At 42.3% G+C, this 16,876-nt stretch overlaps 2 protein-coding genes across 4 annotated transcripts; both read right to left on the minus strand.

Moving 5' to 3' along the window:
• Positions 1-576: 576 nt before the first annotated feature.
• Positions 577-14,805, minus strand: LOC135496462 (high affinity cationic amino acid transporter 1-like). Of its 3 annotated transcripts, none has more exons than XM_064785782.1 (14): positions 14,650-14,805; positions 12,552-12,710; positions 10,088-10,207; positions 9,123-9,251; positions 8,814-8,969; positions 8,386-8,525; positions 8,051-8,189; positions 7,561-7,783; positions 6,545-6,684; positions 6,042-6,279; positions 5,626-5,825; positions 5,302-5,468; positions 4,912-5,020; positions 577-4,791 (listed from the first exon to the last, which is right to left on the minus strand). In XM_064785782.1, the coding sequence occupies exons 2-14, from the start codon at positions 12,685-12,687 to the stop codon at positions 4,601-4,603; spliced, it is 2,088 nt and encodes a 695-aa protein (XP_064641852.1). In that variant the 5' UTR covers positions 12,688-12,710; positions 14,650-14,805; the 3' UTR covers positions 577-4,600. The 3 variants fall into 3 exon arrangements, with proteins under 3 accessions (XP_064641852.1, XP_064641854.1, XP_064641853.1); XM_064785784.1 differs by lacking the exon at positions 14,650-14,805 and adding an exon at positions 13,356-13,405; XM_064785783.1 differs by lacking the exon at positions 14,650-14,805 and adding an exon at positions 13,118-13,192.
• Positions 14,806-15,404: 599 nt separating this feature from the next.
• Positions 15,405-16,876, minus strand: LOC135496576 (uncharacterized). The gene is made up of 3 exons (XM_064785938.1): positions 16,859-16,876; positions 16,482-16,648; positions 15,405-16,030 (listed from the first exon to the last, which is right to left on the minus strand). The coding sequence occupies exons 1-3, from the start codon at positions 16,874-16,876 to the stop codon at positions 15,784-15,786; spliced, it is 432 nt and encodes a 143-aa protein (XP_064642008.1). The 3' UTR covers positions 15,405-15,783.

The raw sequence follows: 16,876 nt of genomic DNA on the forward strand, positions 1-16,876 counted from the left end.
TGGCGTAGTTCAGAACTTTAAATGACTCCATGCACCAACTACGCCCTCGCCATCTTCAGGGCAAGGGAGGAACTTGGAAAGACCTCTTTGACGTTTCAGTTTGTATCTTGCCCTGAAGATGGCGATGGTGTAGTTCCTTCATGAAGTCCATGAGACTCGATAACCAGCTCAAAGGGGAGGAGAGGAGCTGGTGTATGGTGAGGGTATGGTAAGGGAGGTGCCACTGTTTATGAATCTCATCAGGGATTGGAATATGACACGTCCTTCTTGCCACCCTTGGTGTAAACCATGGGCATGGCCAACCAAGAATAGTACCCAAATGTGACCTCAAATCTGCTCAGAAGTTTTAGGGTCATTGCAGTGCTGTTCCCATCTATGTACATGTGAGACTGGTCATAAAGAAACCCCTGAACACCAGGTGCGGCAAGGACTGATTCCAGGTGTGAAGGGGGGTCACTCTGGAGGATCGTTCAAATAGACGTTTCGGTACGGATGAGGTTTAATAGGCCGACTGCTGTTTTCCAGCAACACATCAGTATTGGGGGGCAAACAATAACGAAACAAATTATCTGAATTTTACTTATTTATTTACGTGAATAAGCCATAATTTGAATTAATGTACATTTCTGAACTGCATAAAATCACTGTGGCCAATGGTACTTGTTGCAGGCATGAGAGAAGACTGAAACCACCTTTGTTAAGCCTGAAATGACAGGTCCTAATGGAATAATGCATTAGCTAGGTGATTAACACTAAAAACCCTGAATTCAGAAGACTGAAGACTGAAGCCTGAAGACTCTCATGCCTGTTGTTGTGTAACATTGACTCTTGTATTTACTGCATACGGCTAGCAAGGGCACATACGTCTGCAGCCAACATGTAACCTTGTGGAGGTTGGACTTTTACCAAACCTAATGGAATAGACCACCCTCAATAACCAAGAAGATGATCCATCAACACTTCTTTCCTGTACAATGACGAATACCCCATTGGCAACAGTGAAAACAAAAGACGAAACCAGAACACATTTGTACAAGGTCAAGGTTGAGAGGAGATTCAAGAATCACTCTGATGGTGCTTCTTTATTGATTTGGCCACAAGAAAAGTAAGAAAAGAACCGACTCATAGCAAAATTTATGTAAACTTGTTCCTAATAGAAAGGGTATGGATCTCTAGATGATGAGGATTACTTGTCCACCATGGATACTACATGCAGAAAACTACACAATACCATGCCTAGAAAAATACACTTAGCACACCAGATCTCTGTGTCACTTGAGAGATATATCATTATACATGAGTACATGTAGTATAAAAATAAGAGCTTTTGTGATACAAGTATAAAGAAGATCTATCAGATGTCAACATGTCGGCAAAATTGCATAAAAAATGCTTACAAAATTGTTAAAATTATTGATGCAGATGTGTTGATCAGAATGAAGCTTAATTGGAAGGAGTAATGTGACACCAAGCTGGACTCGTTAAGATGACAGTTGATCGATGAACATGGTGCCATATTCTCCGTTTGAACGACAGAGTGTTTCACCAGTAAGTCAAATGATCGGCTGCGTATAAGAGAAATATAACTCTTTCTGATAGTTTTCACTGTCTTGCTGACTTTTCATTCACAAAATGATTTGATTAGAACTACTTAAATGAATGAGAGGATTATAGAAAGAAACGGTGACCTCAAGACATTGAAGAAAGATGCGTGTGCAAGGCACAATATAATCAAGCAGAGAACACTTTGAAGCCACACCATAACTGGAATATTAGATCAGGCAATATAATACAGCAGTGATCTGTATTACTCTCAAGTTGAGGAAAGGCTGCAGGGGTGTCTTCTTTAACCAAGAGATGGGTATCATAGTCACCATAGCTCAAATGATGGATGCCCTTCTCTTAGTATGAATGAGTCTAGCGAGCGCACGTCACCTGCCCATCCCCTCAACAGTTTGTTTACCTTTTCTCAACTTGAGGCAAGCCAGACAAGAGAAGTTCAAAGACCACCTCAAAAACAAAATGGCTACCACAAACATTTTGTCACTCTGCTACAAAATGGCAAAAAGCAACGTATGTGATACACATACATGTATCAACTTATAACTCCAGAGATTTTCACAAATCCAAACTTATGTGGACGAACTAGCCATTATATACACACACAAACTACATAATATATATCGAGATTTACAAGAGACACGCCACAATTAAACTAAGATCTATTGGTTACCATGGCGACATCTGATTAATGTGAAACTGAGATGTTATTAAAACAAAACCATAACAAACAAATACTTAAAGAAAAACAACAAATTGAAACGACTGATTTTACGAGTCCCTCACCAAATCCACCACCACATGACAGGTTCAATTCTGGCGACACCGGTAACTCATTTGATTTCTTAGTTGTTGTGTTCATCAACAGGAGGAGACACCAGCTGTAATTCACCACTTGATTCTATCTACTACACATACATCATGAATGAACTACAAAAGATTCAACCGAGAACAACAAAATCTTTTTGTGCCAATTACTAGGTGTTTTTAAAACATATTGAACAGTTCAGAAATAGTAGAACCTCACATACTTCATGCACTTTGGTCGATTCAAAATGGACCAAACATGCGTGTATGGACACACTAAACACACTGAACTCATATAGATATGTACAACCATTACTATCATACCATACTATGTGTAACTGTACAGACAGAATGCATGTGAAAGCATTGAAACAGTTGCAAATAGCTCACTCATGTCACTGGTGCACAGGCCAGAGACGAGGTCAAGCTGATGCACAGGCCAGAGACGAGGTCAAGCTGGTGCACAGGCCAGAGACGAGGTCAAGCTGGTGCACAGGCCAGAGACGAGGTCAAGCTGGTGCACAGGCCAGAGACGAGGTCAAGCTGATGCACAGGCCAGAGACGAGGTCAAGCTGGTGCACAGGCCAGAGACGAGGTCAAGCTGGTGCACAGGCCAGAGACGAGGTCAAGCTGGTGCACAGGCCAGAGACGAGGTCAAGCTGGTGCACAGGCCAGAGACGAGGTCAAGCTGGTGCACAGGCCAGCTGAGTGCCTCCAACAGTCGAGTGGCCATACATTGCCCAGTCATTGGGTCGGCCACTGTTTCTCTTTTGTCATCAAAGGCCAACCCAAACAGAATCCTTGCCATATTTTATCAGGCGCACTAAATTAACAATCAACTAACAATCAATATGTATTTGATTATAACGTGGCGATCAAAACAATACTTCATTTAGGTTTAGCTGCCTTATGAATATTGTCAAACAAATTTGAGCAGATGGCAAAGCTACAAATTGAGCAAAGCATTTCTTACCGGTTTCAAATTCATACAGAAGCTATACGCATATATGGTTATATACGTACACTATACATTCCAACATTATTTTTTCTCGATTTCTAATGAGGCTACACCAAACATTTAATGGATAGTCCATGGACCTTGTGCTCATCTGAGTTAAAATAATTGGTGCAGCTCAACTCTTCTTATATATACATTTTTCCTCCCTGACATACATAAACACAAGCACCCTTGTCACAAGAGTCTATTCAGGCACAACAAACAAACTAAGCCAAGACTAAGCAAGCTCAACCAAACACAGTGGAACTCTCTGTAAGGCACTCAGGAAACTCTCCTGCAAATGCCATTTTGTATAGCACCGATCCTCTTCAAAGCTCCAGCACCCATCATGGAAGCCCTACTCAATACTTCAACATGACAACAACAATAGAACCCAACTTATAAAGCATCATTTTTTTCTTCTTTTTAAAAAGTTTTTTTAAACGAAGCTGAATTCAGCTGCCATCTTGCGAACACGCTTGAGAGCAACTCATATTTTACCAACCACCTATATATATACATGTTTATACAAAATAGAATGTTAGCACAACTATTCAAGTTCGATTTTACTCTGTCTTTTTCAATAAAGCATTTGCACCAGGGAAATGTAAAGCCTTTTTACCATGCAGCTGCAAATTGGTAGGCTAGAACGGACCAGAACCTCATACCGTCCTCATCTAAATATACAAATTTGCATAAAGAAGCATAGCACATATGTGAAATAAGAGTTATTCATACAAGCTGCCACATCAAAAAGGTCATATTGTATTCCCTGAATCTTATCTAAAAAACCCAAATGCTCGGAAAATACTCTTACACAATTCAACAAAAAATATCAACGACATATGACAATATGTGCCAACCAAGAGATGCTGCATGCAGAGTGTTTGTAGAAACCTGTAACCAAGATGAACACATGATGATGTCATGAGAATGTTGGCGGGAACATTTGTGCTATTTGAGACGTATGCTCCCCCCCCCCACACACACGCAAGTTGAACTCAAGAACCAATGGTGTTGCAAAACAGCTTCTGCTCGAGCTACAAGGACGACAAGGACTTGAGATAATGTGGTACTTCTGTCGGCGCCATGTCATTCAATGGAACCATAGATAACCCCACACTGGGACAACGAAAACCCTGATGACACAATACCGGGACTGTGGAGTGGAAGACAAGGACAGGACCTAACCTCTGTATTTCTGTGGACATAATCCTCAAGTCGAATCTTTCTCGCCTAACTCAAGGCACTTTCTTGGCCTTCAATGTCTATATTCCCTGCCGATGATGCCGGGCTGTCTTCTTCGTTGGATTTCACTGTCATGTCCGACAGCAGGTGGGCATCCTCAATAGCTGGGATGACATCATGGGCGAGGTACTTCCCCTCAGAGCTGTGCCGGATTCCATACGCAAAGTAAATCACAAAGCCTGGAAATATAACAAAATGAAGTGTTTTTAACAAAATGAAGTCGGTGCTAACTTAGTGATGTAACTTTGATCAACCAGGCCGGCAAGAGGTTTTATGATATAGGTGATCGATGAGCTTACCTACAAACATCCAGACAGCAAATCGCACCCAAGTTTCCGGCGATAGCTTCATCATAAGATAGGTGTTGACAGCGACACTTATACAAGGTAGTATGGGCACCAATGGCACCTGGAATGCAAGTGACACGCGATAATGTGTTGTGAGGGCGATCGCTTCACTTCTATATATATATATAAACATAAGTGGGTTGCCACTTGTCCAGCATCTCATACCGATTAAATGACGAGGCTGTCTTCCATCTGAAGTATTTGCTGAAGGGCTAACCAACCTCAGCCAAGGAAACAGTCTTGTGCCAGTAATGTGAATCTTCTCAAACGTCATCCAAAACCTTTCTTTCAAGGGGACCCAGTTTTTCCAAAATCAGACAAGGCTGCCTATACAACACTGACCTTGAACTTTAGATCTTTGACATTCTGTGGCTGCCTGGATATGGTCACAATGAGGAAAATGATGAGGATACATGGCAATATCACCAGGAAGAGAGCCCAGCCCACCATCAATGTCAACTGGTCCTTCAGAAATATGAGAACTGCGTCCAGGAAGAGGATAACGACAGCTGAAAGAGAATGTAAACAATGATGAGAAGGAACTATCATCTTGTGATTAATCGACTGCAAGACAAGACCTCCCCCAGACAGATTATGGTTGGTTATATACGTAGCCTACTAGAAGCCAGTCATACACATATGGCTTGGTCTCCACACAACACTTACTCAATGTTAAGACACATCCAGAAACAAGCATTCCAGACAGTTCTGTTGCCACACCACCTGTATTTGGCGGTCGTATAATCTGCGTTATGATCTCAGAATGTGTATACACCGATGCTGTTGGTTTTTTCTTGTAAATAGGATCGGTGGAGTAAATTTCATCAACTTGTTCCAAGTGCAGACTCTGGCTGGACTTCTTTCGGCTGAAATAAACAAATGATATTTAGTTCAGGACAGCAAAACCTCTCTCTGAAGGCTAACTTTAGGAGCGTCCTGAACAGAGAGGTGTCCAGACAACAGGGATGAAGAACAGAATGGAAATGTTCGATTTCTGACCAAAATGAGTGGGATTGTTAGAGGAGTTTTGGAGGTAAGATAAGAGTCTGCTAAAGGCTTGCTGCTGTAACTGTTCTACTTACTCCGATGATATGCTGAGGCCATTCACATCGGCCGCGTCATCACTCATCACGATCCCATCATCCCTCTTATCCTCGATATCAGAACCACTTGAATGGCTCGATGGGGCGTTGAGTGAGACAGGTGTTGGCCTATATCGGAGAATAAGTACGCAAACCGCCACGATGGTGTAAGCTAGTAACGTTCCTATAGACATCATGTCCACGAGGGCCATCAGGTCAAACACCGCCGCCATCGTACCTAGAGAAGGGAGGAAATCACTCGGTTACACAACATTGACATTTAAAGGACTAGCAGAGTAATTAAGGGCATTAACCTGATGGCTGCCCAGTCACCTGTCACCTTCGTCTGCCAAGTCACTTCACCTCAAATACCACATGTTCTGAATCTAATGAAAACCAGAGTACATGGTGCCAGGGCTGTCGGATGATCACATCCAACTACGACTCTGGCTCCATCCATTTAAGCATTAGCGAGAGAAGAGAGATGTACTGATTTGACTTACCAGCAAACAGGCCAGACAATATAGTCGCCAACATTGGCGTCTTGAAGCGTTCGTTGACCTTGGCCAAGAATCTAAAGAGTACACCATCGCTAGACATGGCATAGATGACACGAGGTAAAGGGAACATGGCTCCAAGCAAGCTGAAACGATCAATGTTATCATCAGAATACAACAGCCAGGAGTCTCATGAATTGGTCTAAGACATCAAAACATTATCCTTAGAATACAACAGCCAGGAGTCTCATGAATTGGTCTAAGACATCAAAACGTTATCCTTAGAATACAACAGCCAGGAGTCTCATGAATTGGTCTAAGACATCAAAACGTTATCATCAGAATACAACAGCCAGGAGTCTCATGAATTGGTCTAAGACATCAAAACATTATCCTTAGAATACAACAGCCAGGAGTCTCATGAATTGGTCTAAGACATCAAAACGTTATCATCAGAATACAACAGCCAGGAGTCTCATGAATTGGTCTAAGACATCAAAACATTATCATCAGAATACAACAGCCAGGAGTCTCATGAATTGGTCTAAGACATCAAAACATTATCATTAGAATACAACAGCCAGGAGTCTCATGAATTGGTCTAAGACATCAAAACGTTATCATCAGAATACAACAGCCAGGAGTCTCATGAATTGGTCTAAGACATCAAAACATTATCATTAGAATACAACAGCCAGGAGTCTCATGAATTGGTCTAAGACATCAAAACATTATCATCAGAATACAACAGCCAGGAGTCTCATGAATTGGTCTAAGACATCAAAACATTATCCTTAGAATACAACAGCCAGGAGTCTCATGAATTGGTCTAAGACATCAAAACGTTATCATCAGAATACAACAGCCAGGAGTCTCATGAATTGGTCTAAGACATCAAAACATGCTGAAACTGTTAGCTGACCATGAACACTGACCAAACTATGAGTGACAAGTTGTATTTCATTAGGTAACTGGTCATCCATGAAACCCGATTCTCTTCTGGTGAAACTCATAGCACGTACCTTGTTGACAATCCACAGACCGCGCCAATGGCGATGATATACTTGGCGATGCCCCAGCCAGCACGTTCGAACACCTGCGGGAGTGGGGCGTTGGTGTCCAGTAGGTAGTATGGGCACATCAGGGTCAGGATGGCCGACAACCCGAAGTAAGCCAAGAAACAAGCGCACAGGGAAAACACGATACCGAGCGGGATGGCCTTCTGGGGATTTTTCACTTCCTCTCCTGGAAAAGGGAAGTTGACAGGTTAGATAACTGCTAAGTTGAGGATTGTAGGTTGACAAAAACAATAGTCCCCGAGTTAGCAAGCAATTGTAATCATACTTACACTTCTGTTTTACTGTCGTTCCATGTTCCACAGTCACCCAGCGACTCAGTAACATGGTATGTCAGTTGTATCTCAGCCAATCAAAGAAGTGGTTGCTAACTGACTTGCCCAAAGTCACAGCCGATGGGTGGGTTTACAAACGTTTGGTGATCTCGGCAACTTACCCGTGGTTGCTATGACGTCAAAACCAATAAATGCATAGAAACAGGTGGCAGCACCAGCCATTGTGCCGCTGAAACCAAATGGGAAGAAGCCGCCATTGCCGTTAGCATCTGGGTTTTTGGGGTTTGTGCTTGGTGGTACCTGTAGAGTAGAGGAAACCATGAGTGAATCAAAACATGGGTGATTATGCTCTCATGCTAGCATACAGCTACTCATAGAAGCCTGTAGCTTGTTTGTTCTGCTACATAAAGAAGAGGTTTCCTGACATGCAAATGACACAGAACATGTCCAACATATTCGCCCGAGACACGAAAATCAAATTTGAATGGATTCTCACCCTGTCAGCCGCGATGGTCCAGTTACTGAATTCCATCTTGAAGAAGCCACAGATGATGATATAGGCGACTACGATTAGATTCAAGCCAGTGAAGATGTTGTTGAACCGTGATGACTCCTTCACGCCAACAGACAGAATGACTGGAAAAGTAACCAAGAAACATGAGAACAAGCGTCAAACTGTCAAGAAAAACCTGTCTGCTACAAAAAATCTGCCCATCTGTCTGTCTGGGATCTGTTTTCCTGGCCTACTCCATACGTATTTTTCAACAAACTTACATAATGTATAAGCAGTAACTGGACATGAATGAACAGAGCATTATTGTTCAATAAGTTCTACCTCCAGCTCTATAGATGGACCACAAGGCTCTGGCCACACTGACACTGAAAGAGAGAGGAGGCCCAACACTTTCACAATAAGTCACTTACTTGACAAGAATAACGTTATCCCGAAGGCAAAGAAGTCTGGATATGGAGCCAACCCAGGCAAATTCATGGGCATGTGCTCAAGGAAGGCTGTCTTGATTGAATTGTTGACTAATGAATCAAAGTAGCCACTCCATGCTCGAGCTACACTCGCTGTGCCTGAAAGATTAGAGAAAAGTTAGACAGAGCTGAGGTGGCCGCCCCGTGGCTGAAAGATGAGGGAAGTTTGATCCTCTTTCTGCACGAGAGGTGGCTGGAACTGGTCACATGACACCATGGACCTCACAGCTGGTTCTTCAAGTCAACGCTCACCTATAACATACTCCAGGATGAGATTCCATCCGATGATGAACGCCCATAGTTCACCGACAGCCACGTAACTGTAGACATACGCTGAACCTGTCTTCGGCACTCTGGCACCAAATTCGGCATAACATAGCCCTGGAATGAGAAGGTGATATCAATCAGATATTATACATGGCTTGCCTGCAGGGACAGAGGAAGTGACCTCTGTTTGTTTTGGACGATATAAGCATGAATGGTCCATCTTCAAGGATAAGGGAAATATGTGAATTGTTTCACAAATGATAATAAGGCCAATTCATATGACATACTTTTAGCATTTTTTGAATTCACCACAATATTTTGTTATCAAAAGCTCATAAATGTTCATTAAAATTATAACACAGCATTCATAAGAACACCTGTACAGTATAAACCTGGTCATAATTTGCAGGCTGTTCAACCTAAACAGCTGGGAGGCCACTGAATGGTTTCAGAATATTCCCACAGGCAGTTTATTGATGAATTGGAAAGGTTCATTCATTGTTTGAACGGCTCCAGTACTAAAGACCATATTACTACCAGTATTGCATGTATTGATTAGAGTAACTACTTCACCGATCTGGCCCGTGTAAGCCATAGGCCAGTGTGGACAATACAAAGGCCTGATGTACACATGGGCTGCCAAGACTGGACACTTATCCTATCTCGAATACATCAAACATCTGTGACACTGTTCATTTCACATCAAACTGCCTCCCATGTGCACAGCCTTTCATGCCATTCCAACACTGCACTGGCCTACGGTTCCTAGATAAAGAGCAACAGATTAGACCTCCAGACCTGTTTTGCCTCATTTGCTTTTCATCAGACAGGCTCATCAGTGGGGATGAAAGGACAAGGTTTTGTAGGGTCTGGCGCTGTGAGCGACTGTGTTGTTCGGCATGACCATCAATGTGCACATTGTAAGTTTTCCTCAAGTGCTTGTTACGTACCCGCTAATACTGATGCTAAGGCTGCTATCAGGAATGATAGGATGACAGACGGCCCTGCTACTGTACGCGCCACTTGTCCTGCTACCACATAGATGCCGGCTCCGAGGGTGCTGCCAATACCTGTAGAGGAAGGCAGGTGTAATGTAATAAACTGAGAGGGAGACAATTAATCACTGACATCCATTTCGGGATCTACACTGTAGGTAGGGACAAGCCTGGCCTTGATCATTGTGTAAAGTATGGATTGGGCCAACATTACATGCATCTTTCCTTCCCAACCTCCAGCCACACCAGGGTCTCTGGCAGACATGGCAGAGGATACGTTGGTGTCCTTTGACCTACATGTACCTAAAGTGCCCTTATAGAACATATCTACGGCACTATGATAATTAGGTTTTGAGACTGACTTAATAACAACATAGTTTTTCCCCAGCCATCAGAGTTAACTAGAGGTCTAGGCCCAACCTTGACTCAGTGCCAATCAGTCACGACAAGTTTTTACATGTCTGGCCTAACTACTGGCATGGATTGAGAACACTTCGAGAGTCATCATTTCATTATGAGAGACATTTTTCACCAAATATTTTAAGACAACAGTCTTCTTCTTCTTCTTCCAATTGAGTGCTTTCTTCGTTAACAGAGTCATCTTTTGGACAGATATTATAGCCAAAATCATTGATTGTGTTTTTCATCTCATCTCATCTAGATGAGGACCATGTGTGTTTACAACAGCACAGCAGGAGCAGGAGCAGGGGTGCAAAAAGAGCATTCAATCAACACTGATTTTCTTTCCACACCACTGCTCGACCATGAAAGAATTTGCCTCGTTGCGCTTCAAGGCATTTTCCGTATTGGTACACATGCACTAAGCCACTGTGATTATGACTGAGTGAGTACTACTCTTGTCAATCATGACAAAGAATCAATCATCAACATACACTTCTTGGCACAAATGACAAAGGCGATTCAAAATCAACTGGTCAGGTGAGATTATTTCAATGCCTTGTTTAGTGAACTAATATTCTAAAAGATCAACAGAGGAGGTCGGGAAAAAAAATAAAAAATGTTTGTATTTCTTACCAAAATATCACTTTTACAAAATGGGTAAGCCAAAATATTTGGGCAGAGGACAAAATGATAATGTTAGAAACATGATCAATGCACTCCCAACCTTTACATCTTGACGAGGACCTGGCAGCACTTCAGACGGTTTTGAAAACCATCAAATCACCTTGAGAACTCCTCCAAAATCACACAGTAAAAGGTTACATTCTATGTCAAGGAGGGAAAACACTCCCTCACATGAACTCGATACAGACATGGAGGTATAGGTGAACAGGATGACGTCAGCCAACAGACTTATTTACCGGCATCAACAACCAAGAACTGGAAGTGTACTCAGTTTAGGCTTAGTCTTACTCTTTGAAAGTCTTTGCCCAGCTGGTCTTCACACTGAGGTTCCAGCATATTCTACCTTAGCCTGGCTAGACGACATGGTATACCATTACTGATGATGCATTATTCCTTTCCACCTAGGTGGTAGACTAAAGACCCAAGCAGGAAAAAGGTATATGCGTCAGTCTCAATCATGGAACCTCTCTAAAACAGCATGTGTACATAGCTGAACGGGGAGTGATAGATAAAGGTGGTTTAGTTACAGCCGCTATAGGCCTGCACATCATCATTCACAGAATCAGCAAGTAAGCACTCTGCGCTCACATCCTCTAGAAGTGACTTCGTAAAGAAGATCTTGATAATTCTAGGCTCTCCATCTATAATTGTTTCCTTTGTTTATATCATTAAAGTGACCGACCTGCGGTAAAAAAGAGCACAATTTTTAAAAGGTACTCTTGTTTCAATTCATCAGATGTATACATACCAAGGGCAGTCAACTCTTGTTTCAATACATCAGATGTATACATACCAAGGGCAGTCAACTCTTGTTTCAATTCATCAGATGTATACATGCCAAGGGCAGTCAACTCTTGTTTCAATACATCAGATGTATACATGCCAAGGGCAGTCAACTCTTGTTTCAATACATCAGATGTATACATACCAAGGGCAGTCAACTCTTGTTTCAATACATCAGATGTATACATACCAAGGGCAGTCAACTCTTGTTTCAATACATCAGATGTATACATACCAAGGGCAGTCAACTCTTGTTTCAATACATCAGATGTATACATACCAAGGGCAGTCAACTCTTGTTTCAATACATCAGATGTATACATACCAAGGGCAGTCAACTCTTGTTTCAATACATCAGATGTATACATACCAAGGGCAGTCAACTCTTGTTTCAATACATCAGATGTATACATACCAAGGGCAGTCAACTCTTGTTTCAATACATCAGATGTATACATACCAAGGGCAGTCAACTCTTGTTTCAATACATCAGATGTATACATACCAAGGGCAGTCAACTCTTGTTTCAATACATCAGATGTATACATACCAAGGGCAGTCAGATCAAACGTTGACAAACAACGTTCAAGTTTCGTCTCGCAAACCCGAGAGAAGTCAATGTATTTCCTTCGCAGTAATTTCTTGAAAAAGTTTTCTGTGTAATCCGTCAGGCATTTTGAAGCCATTCTAATCTCTCATCACATCAGGTCTGAAATAAGAGCAAAGTTCAGTTTAACTTTTTATACCCAAAGAGGAGCCAGTGTTGTCTTCGGCAGCCAGGCCTTTTGCGCAGGTGAGTATTTGCTCTAACCAACCCACCTTTCATGGTCAAGGGAAAGCATCTTACCAAATATGAATTGAAAGTTCCCGTGGCGAGGCAAGGCTTGATAAACAACAACAGCCAGACTACACAATCTAGGCGGACATTGTACTCATTGATGGCACCTAGAATAACAGCAACTTGGCCTTCAAGTCTTCCACCATGTTTACAAAACACAACACAGAATAATATTATTGTATCCAGTTTCTTGATTTGAACAAGTCGGTCAAAGATCTCAGGCAAGAATTAACAACATCAATAAATTGAGATTTTCCATTGTTTCAGGTCCTACTAACTTTTTAAAGGATGTTCTCGTTGATTAAAACCAGACAGAACTGATGTCTCTCTACTACGTAGTTTTAATGGTAAATGATCATATTAAATTCCAATGTGAATGCTCTTTGATTTGATTGACGGTTGGTGGCATTCATAAAAAGCTGAGTCCATGAAATAAGGCTTCAAGCCATTCATATTGCTGAGGAAATGATTTAAATATTGTCCTAAGTGAATGTAGCAGACCGTAAGCTTGTTTACCAAAACAGATTGGCCGACGGCCATGGAGGATTGCTTTGCTTGCCTGCTCGTATATTCCTTACTATATATATATGTAATGATAGGTAGTCTTTATCAATTCTTGATTGAATCAACAAGACTGGACAAAAGATCTGATGGCCTTTACAATATAGTGTGAAACAAGTGAACTGAAACTGACCCAGTAAGTTCCAATGCTCCTTGCTATACAGTCATGACACTGACAGTGCATTATTCTAGCAGTAGTTTGTCTCTAACCAAGGTGACTGTCATTGACTATGGGACAACTGAAAGATCTGCATCATTTACACTTGGAGATCAATAACCAATACCAAAGGCTTATTAATATTACTGTATGACACAAAATAAACAAATGCTATCAACAGTAATAGAGCCAAACAAAAATACAAATAACAAAATAGGACACAAAGCTATCAAGTGGGACACAGACAAAACAATACCATCAATCAGATCAAGCAGGCTGTTGTCCCCTGAGCAAATTCCTAGAATTTCAGGACAGTCAGGATTGCATTGTCATCTGTCCAGGTCAGGATGATTATCATATTATCATGACTGAAATTATCCAATCAAATCATTTATTCATTGTAACCTTCGCAAGGGAGAAATATTATACATTCGCACATAATACTTTATAGATTACAAGGTCAGGGTCAAAAGTTTCCCCATGGAGAGCTCAACTGAGCCAGCCTTGTTGCACTGCCAAGTGCCAATGATTATCAGTATGGCAACAATTCGGACAATAATACGACACTTAAGAAGTTGGCCTGGAAGTGGCTACAATACGGTTTAGACAATGGCCGTGGGAGACCGGGAATGACTGCATCCTCGCTTTGCCAGTTGGTGGATTCCACATTTCAGCAGTCTCCCAACATACCATCGCAACTTCCAGGCCAACTCCTTAAGTGTCGTATAGGCTGAACATTGCACGATGTTGAACGTTGCCCGATATTACACACAACCTTCTTACAACGTGGCGATGTCGTACAACGTTAAAAGGGAGTGAATAGCCTACCATAAAACCTCAAGTAAAAATGTGAGATGTAAAGAAACAAACTTATGTACAACTGTACTAAAACAACATGCTATTACTGGTCCTCCTATCAATCCCCATCATGGCCCATCCATAACTGACATAAATAATGCCATTTTCTACAGAAGAGAAAGCCACGTGCATCTCAAAATGTAAACAAGGTGGAGAGAACCAGTGGACCGACACGACGACGCGACTGGCGCCACCGGGCACATTCTCACCGACAAAACATCAAATTATACACACCTAGTCGAACTATAATCCTTGAAATCAGAATGTTCCCCTTCCCTTGTATGTCCTAAAACCATACAGCTGAAGCATTAGCAAAACATTCGAGGTAATTTGCTAAATATTTTGAAGAAAACTCGGGAAGTGGGAAATGCGAGCGTGGATCTATTACGTGACCCGGAAGTACTATTAAGACGATGTCACGTGACTTCAAAATGAATGAAATTGTTTGGCGGGAGAAGGCTCGGTAAAGGCGTGACGGCTCCTACCCGACTTTTCATTATGAAATACCGTCAGCAGTGGCATCCAGACAACTTGGTTAAGGACAATATTCAGTGATGGGTGGCTGTCTGATTGGCAATTGTGCGAGGGTTTTTCGAGAATTGGGGGACTTATATACATTTTGAGATGCACGTGGCTTTCTCTTTTGTAGAAACTGTGTTCTGAAGAATTTTGTTCTTCAGAAATTGATCTTTCCTTGGGAAAAATGTGTCGCATTTTCACCATTTTCCCGTCTTGTACACTCCATCTTACAAATAGGATTTCAAAATCTTCTATCTTTCCTACAGTCCATCTTGAAGTTACAGATGGGATTTCGAGACCTTTTATTCAGAGCAGAGATTTTGAATGAGAGCGCTGTACGGACGTATACCCTATTCCTGTGGGTCAATCAAAACGTAACAGAAGAACTGGTTCCCGATAACAACAACTGAATGAATTAACGAAAATGCTTAGATAAATGTCCACCAATCTTGGTTTATTCTTTAGGACTGTCACTGTGGACAAGCACGTCACAAGCATACCCTGCTATACAGACGAACAGTCGGGTATAGTAACTTCCATTGTCTGTAGGGTGGACAGATGCACTATCTAATGCTACCGGTGAATAGCCGATATGAAAACGTGCCCGAATGGTACTAAAACACCCTGCATAACAAAGAATACGATCAATGGACTCTTCTCCTTGGGTGTATAGTCCGGTACGCTTGTACACAGTGTTTGGTATAAAACAATAAGCAAACACAATAATATCAAGTCCTTGCTTGGCGAGGGATCTTCTCAAAAGTTTGATTACATTTTTGGCTAAAGCTGGGTTCATGCCCAGACGCACGATAGTGGAGCCACGGTTGTGCTGGACGGACTTTCGAAACTCTAGACAAATACTCCAACGATAAAAACGAGAACAAGGCTCAAGACCATCGAGCCTGTCAAGACAGTAGCGCCGTCTGTCAGGCACGGATCGCTGTACCCGGTCACACCCACGCAGTAGGTGGCTTCAGACTCTCCGAGTTGGATCTTCCTGTAGTTTGTGTAGGGGTCGTTGAGGGACTGGAACCACGTAACACCCTGCAGCGCCGCGTTGTTGTCGGCTGCAAACTGCTTTACTTCGAAGAGACACCTGAAATAAGAAGAGAAAATAAAACGTCTGTTCTTGCCCAGGGTTTAAACATTGTTCTTTTTAGAAGAGATTGTGACACCTTGTTCATGGTTGTCCCTCGACCACCAAGCTCGTCTTTTACTGATAGTCGAGTTTAATCAGTTATTTTGAGATACTGAGCCTTCGGGGCAAGGTTTATCTAGACTCTCGACGCGGTTTATTAGTCCCCCTCGGGACCGTGAGGATGATTCACTGCGTCCGGAGAGAAGGTTATCCCAGCTAGAATGGGACTCTTGGGGCGACATTTGACTCGACACGAGAAAAACTGAGGACAGCTGGGACAGAACATTTCAAAGATGAATTCAAAGGAGTATAAAAAGATATTGATGAAGGCTACGTTCCAACTTCCTCAGCAGGCGTTCTTGACGTCATTAGTACCAGGGCCAATCAGGCGGTCTCTTGGTCTACTCGCCTGTTCTCCAACTCTGCGGAGCAATTCCCGGCATACTTGGTCATATTCAATGCAGTCACGTTCACAGTGGTGTTGATCTGTTCATACAGCATGAGGTAGAAGTTGTGTGGAGTCTTGTCGGTAGGAGCCGGGGCGACGTATGGGAGGACTTCGTCGCCAGATGAAAGCTGGAATTTTGAACCACAGCAAAAGGTGATTGGGAGTTACAAATACTTCGGTCGTGATGACAGGGTGGTCCCCAGTGAATGTCAGTGCTGATGTAGTTAATCAGATTATCGTTTCAATTTCTTCTAGGTATCCTCAGATTACTTCATGAGTTTCCGTCAATACGAATAGTCGCTCCCCTGTATTTCCTGACAGCACCTGGTCAGTTTTACAGTATACGTACGTACCAT

The sequence above is a fragment of the Lineus longissimus genome, chromosome 12, assembly GCF_910592395.1.
Source record: "Lineus longissimus chromosome 12, tnLinLong1.2, whole genome shotgun sequence".
NCBI classification, from domain to species: Eukaryota; Metazoa; Nemertea; class Pilidiophora; order Heteronemertea; family Lineidae; genus Lineus; species Lineus longissimus.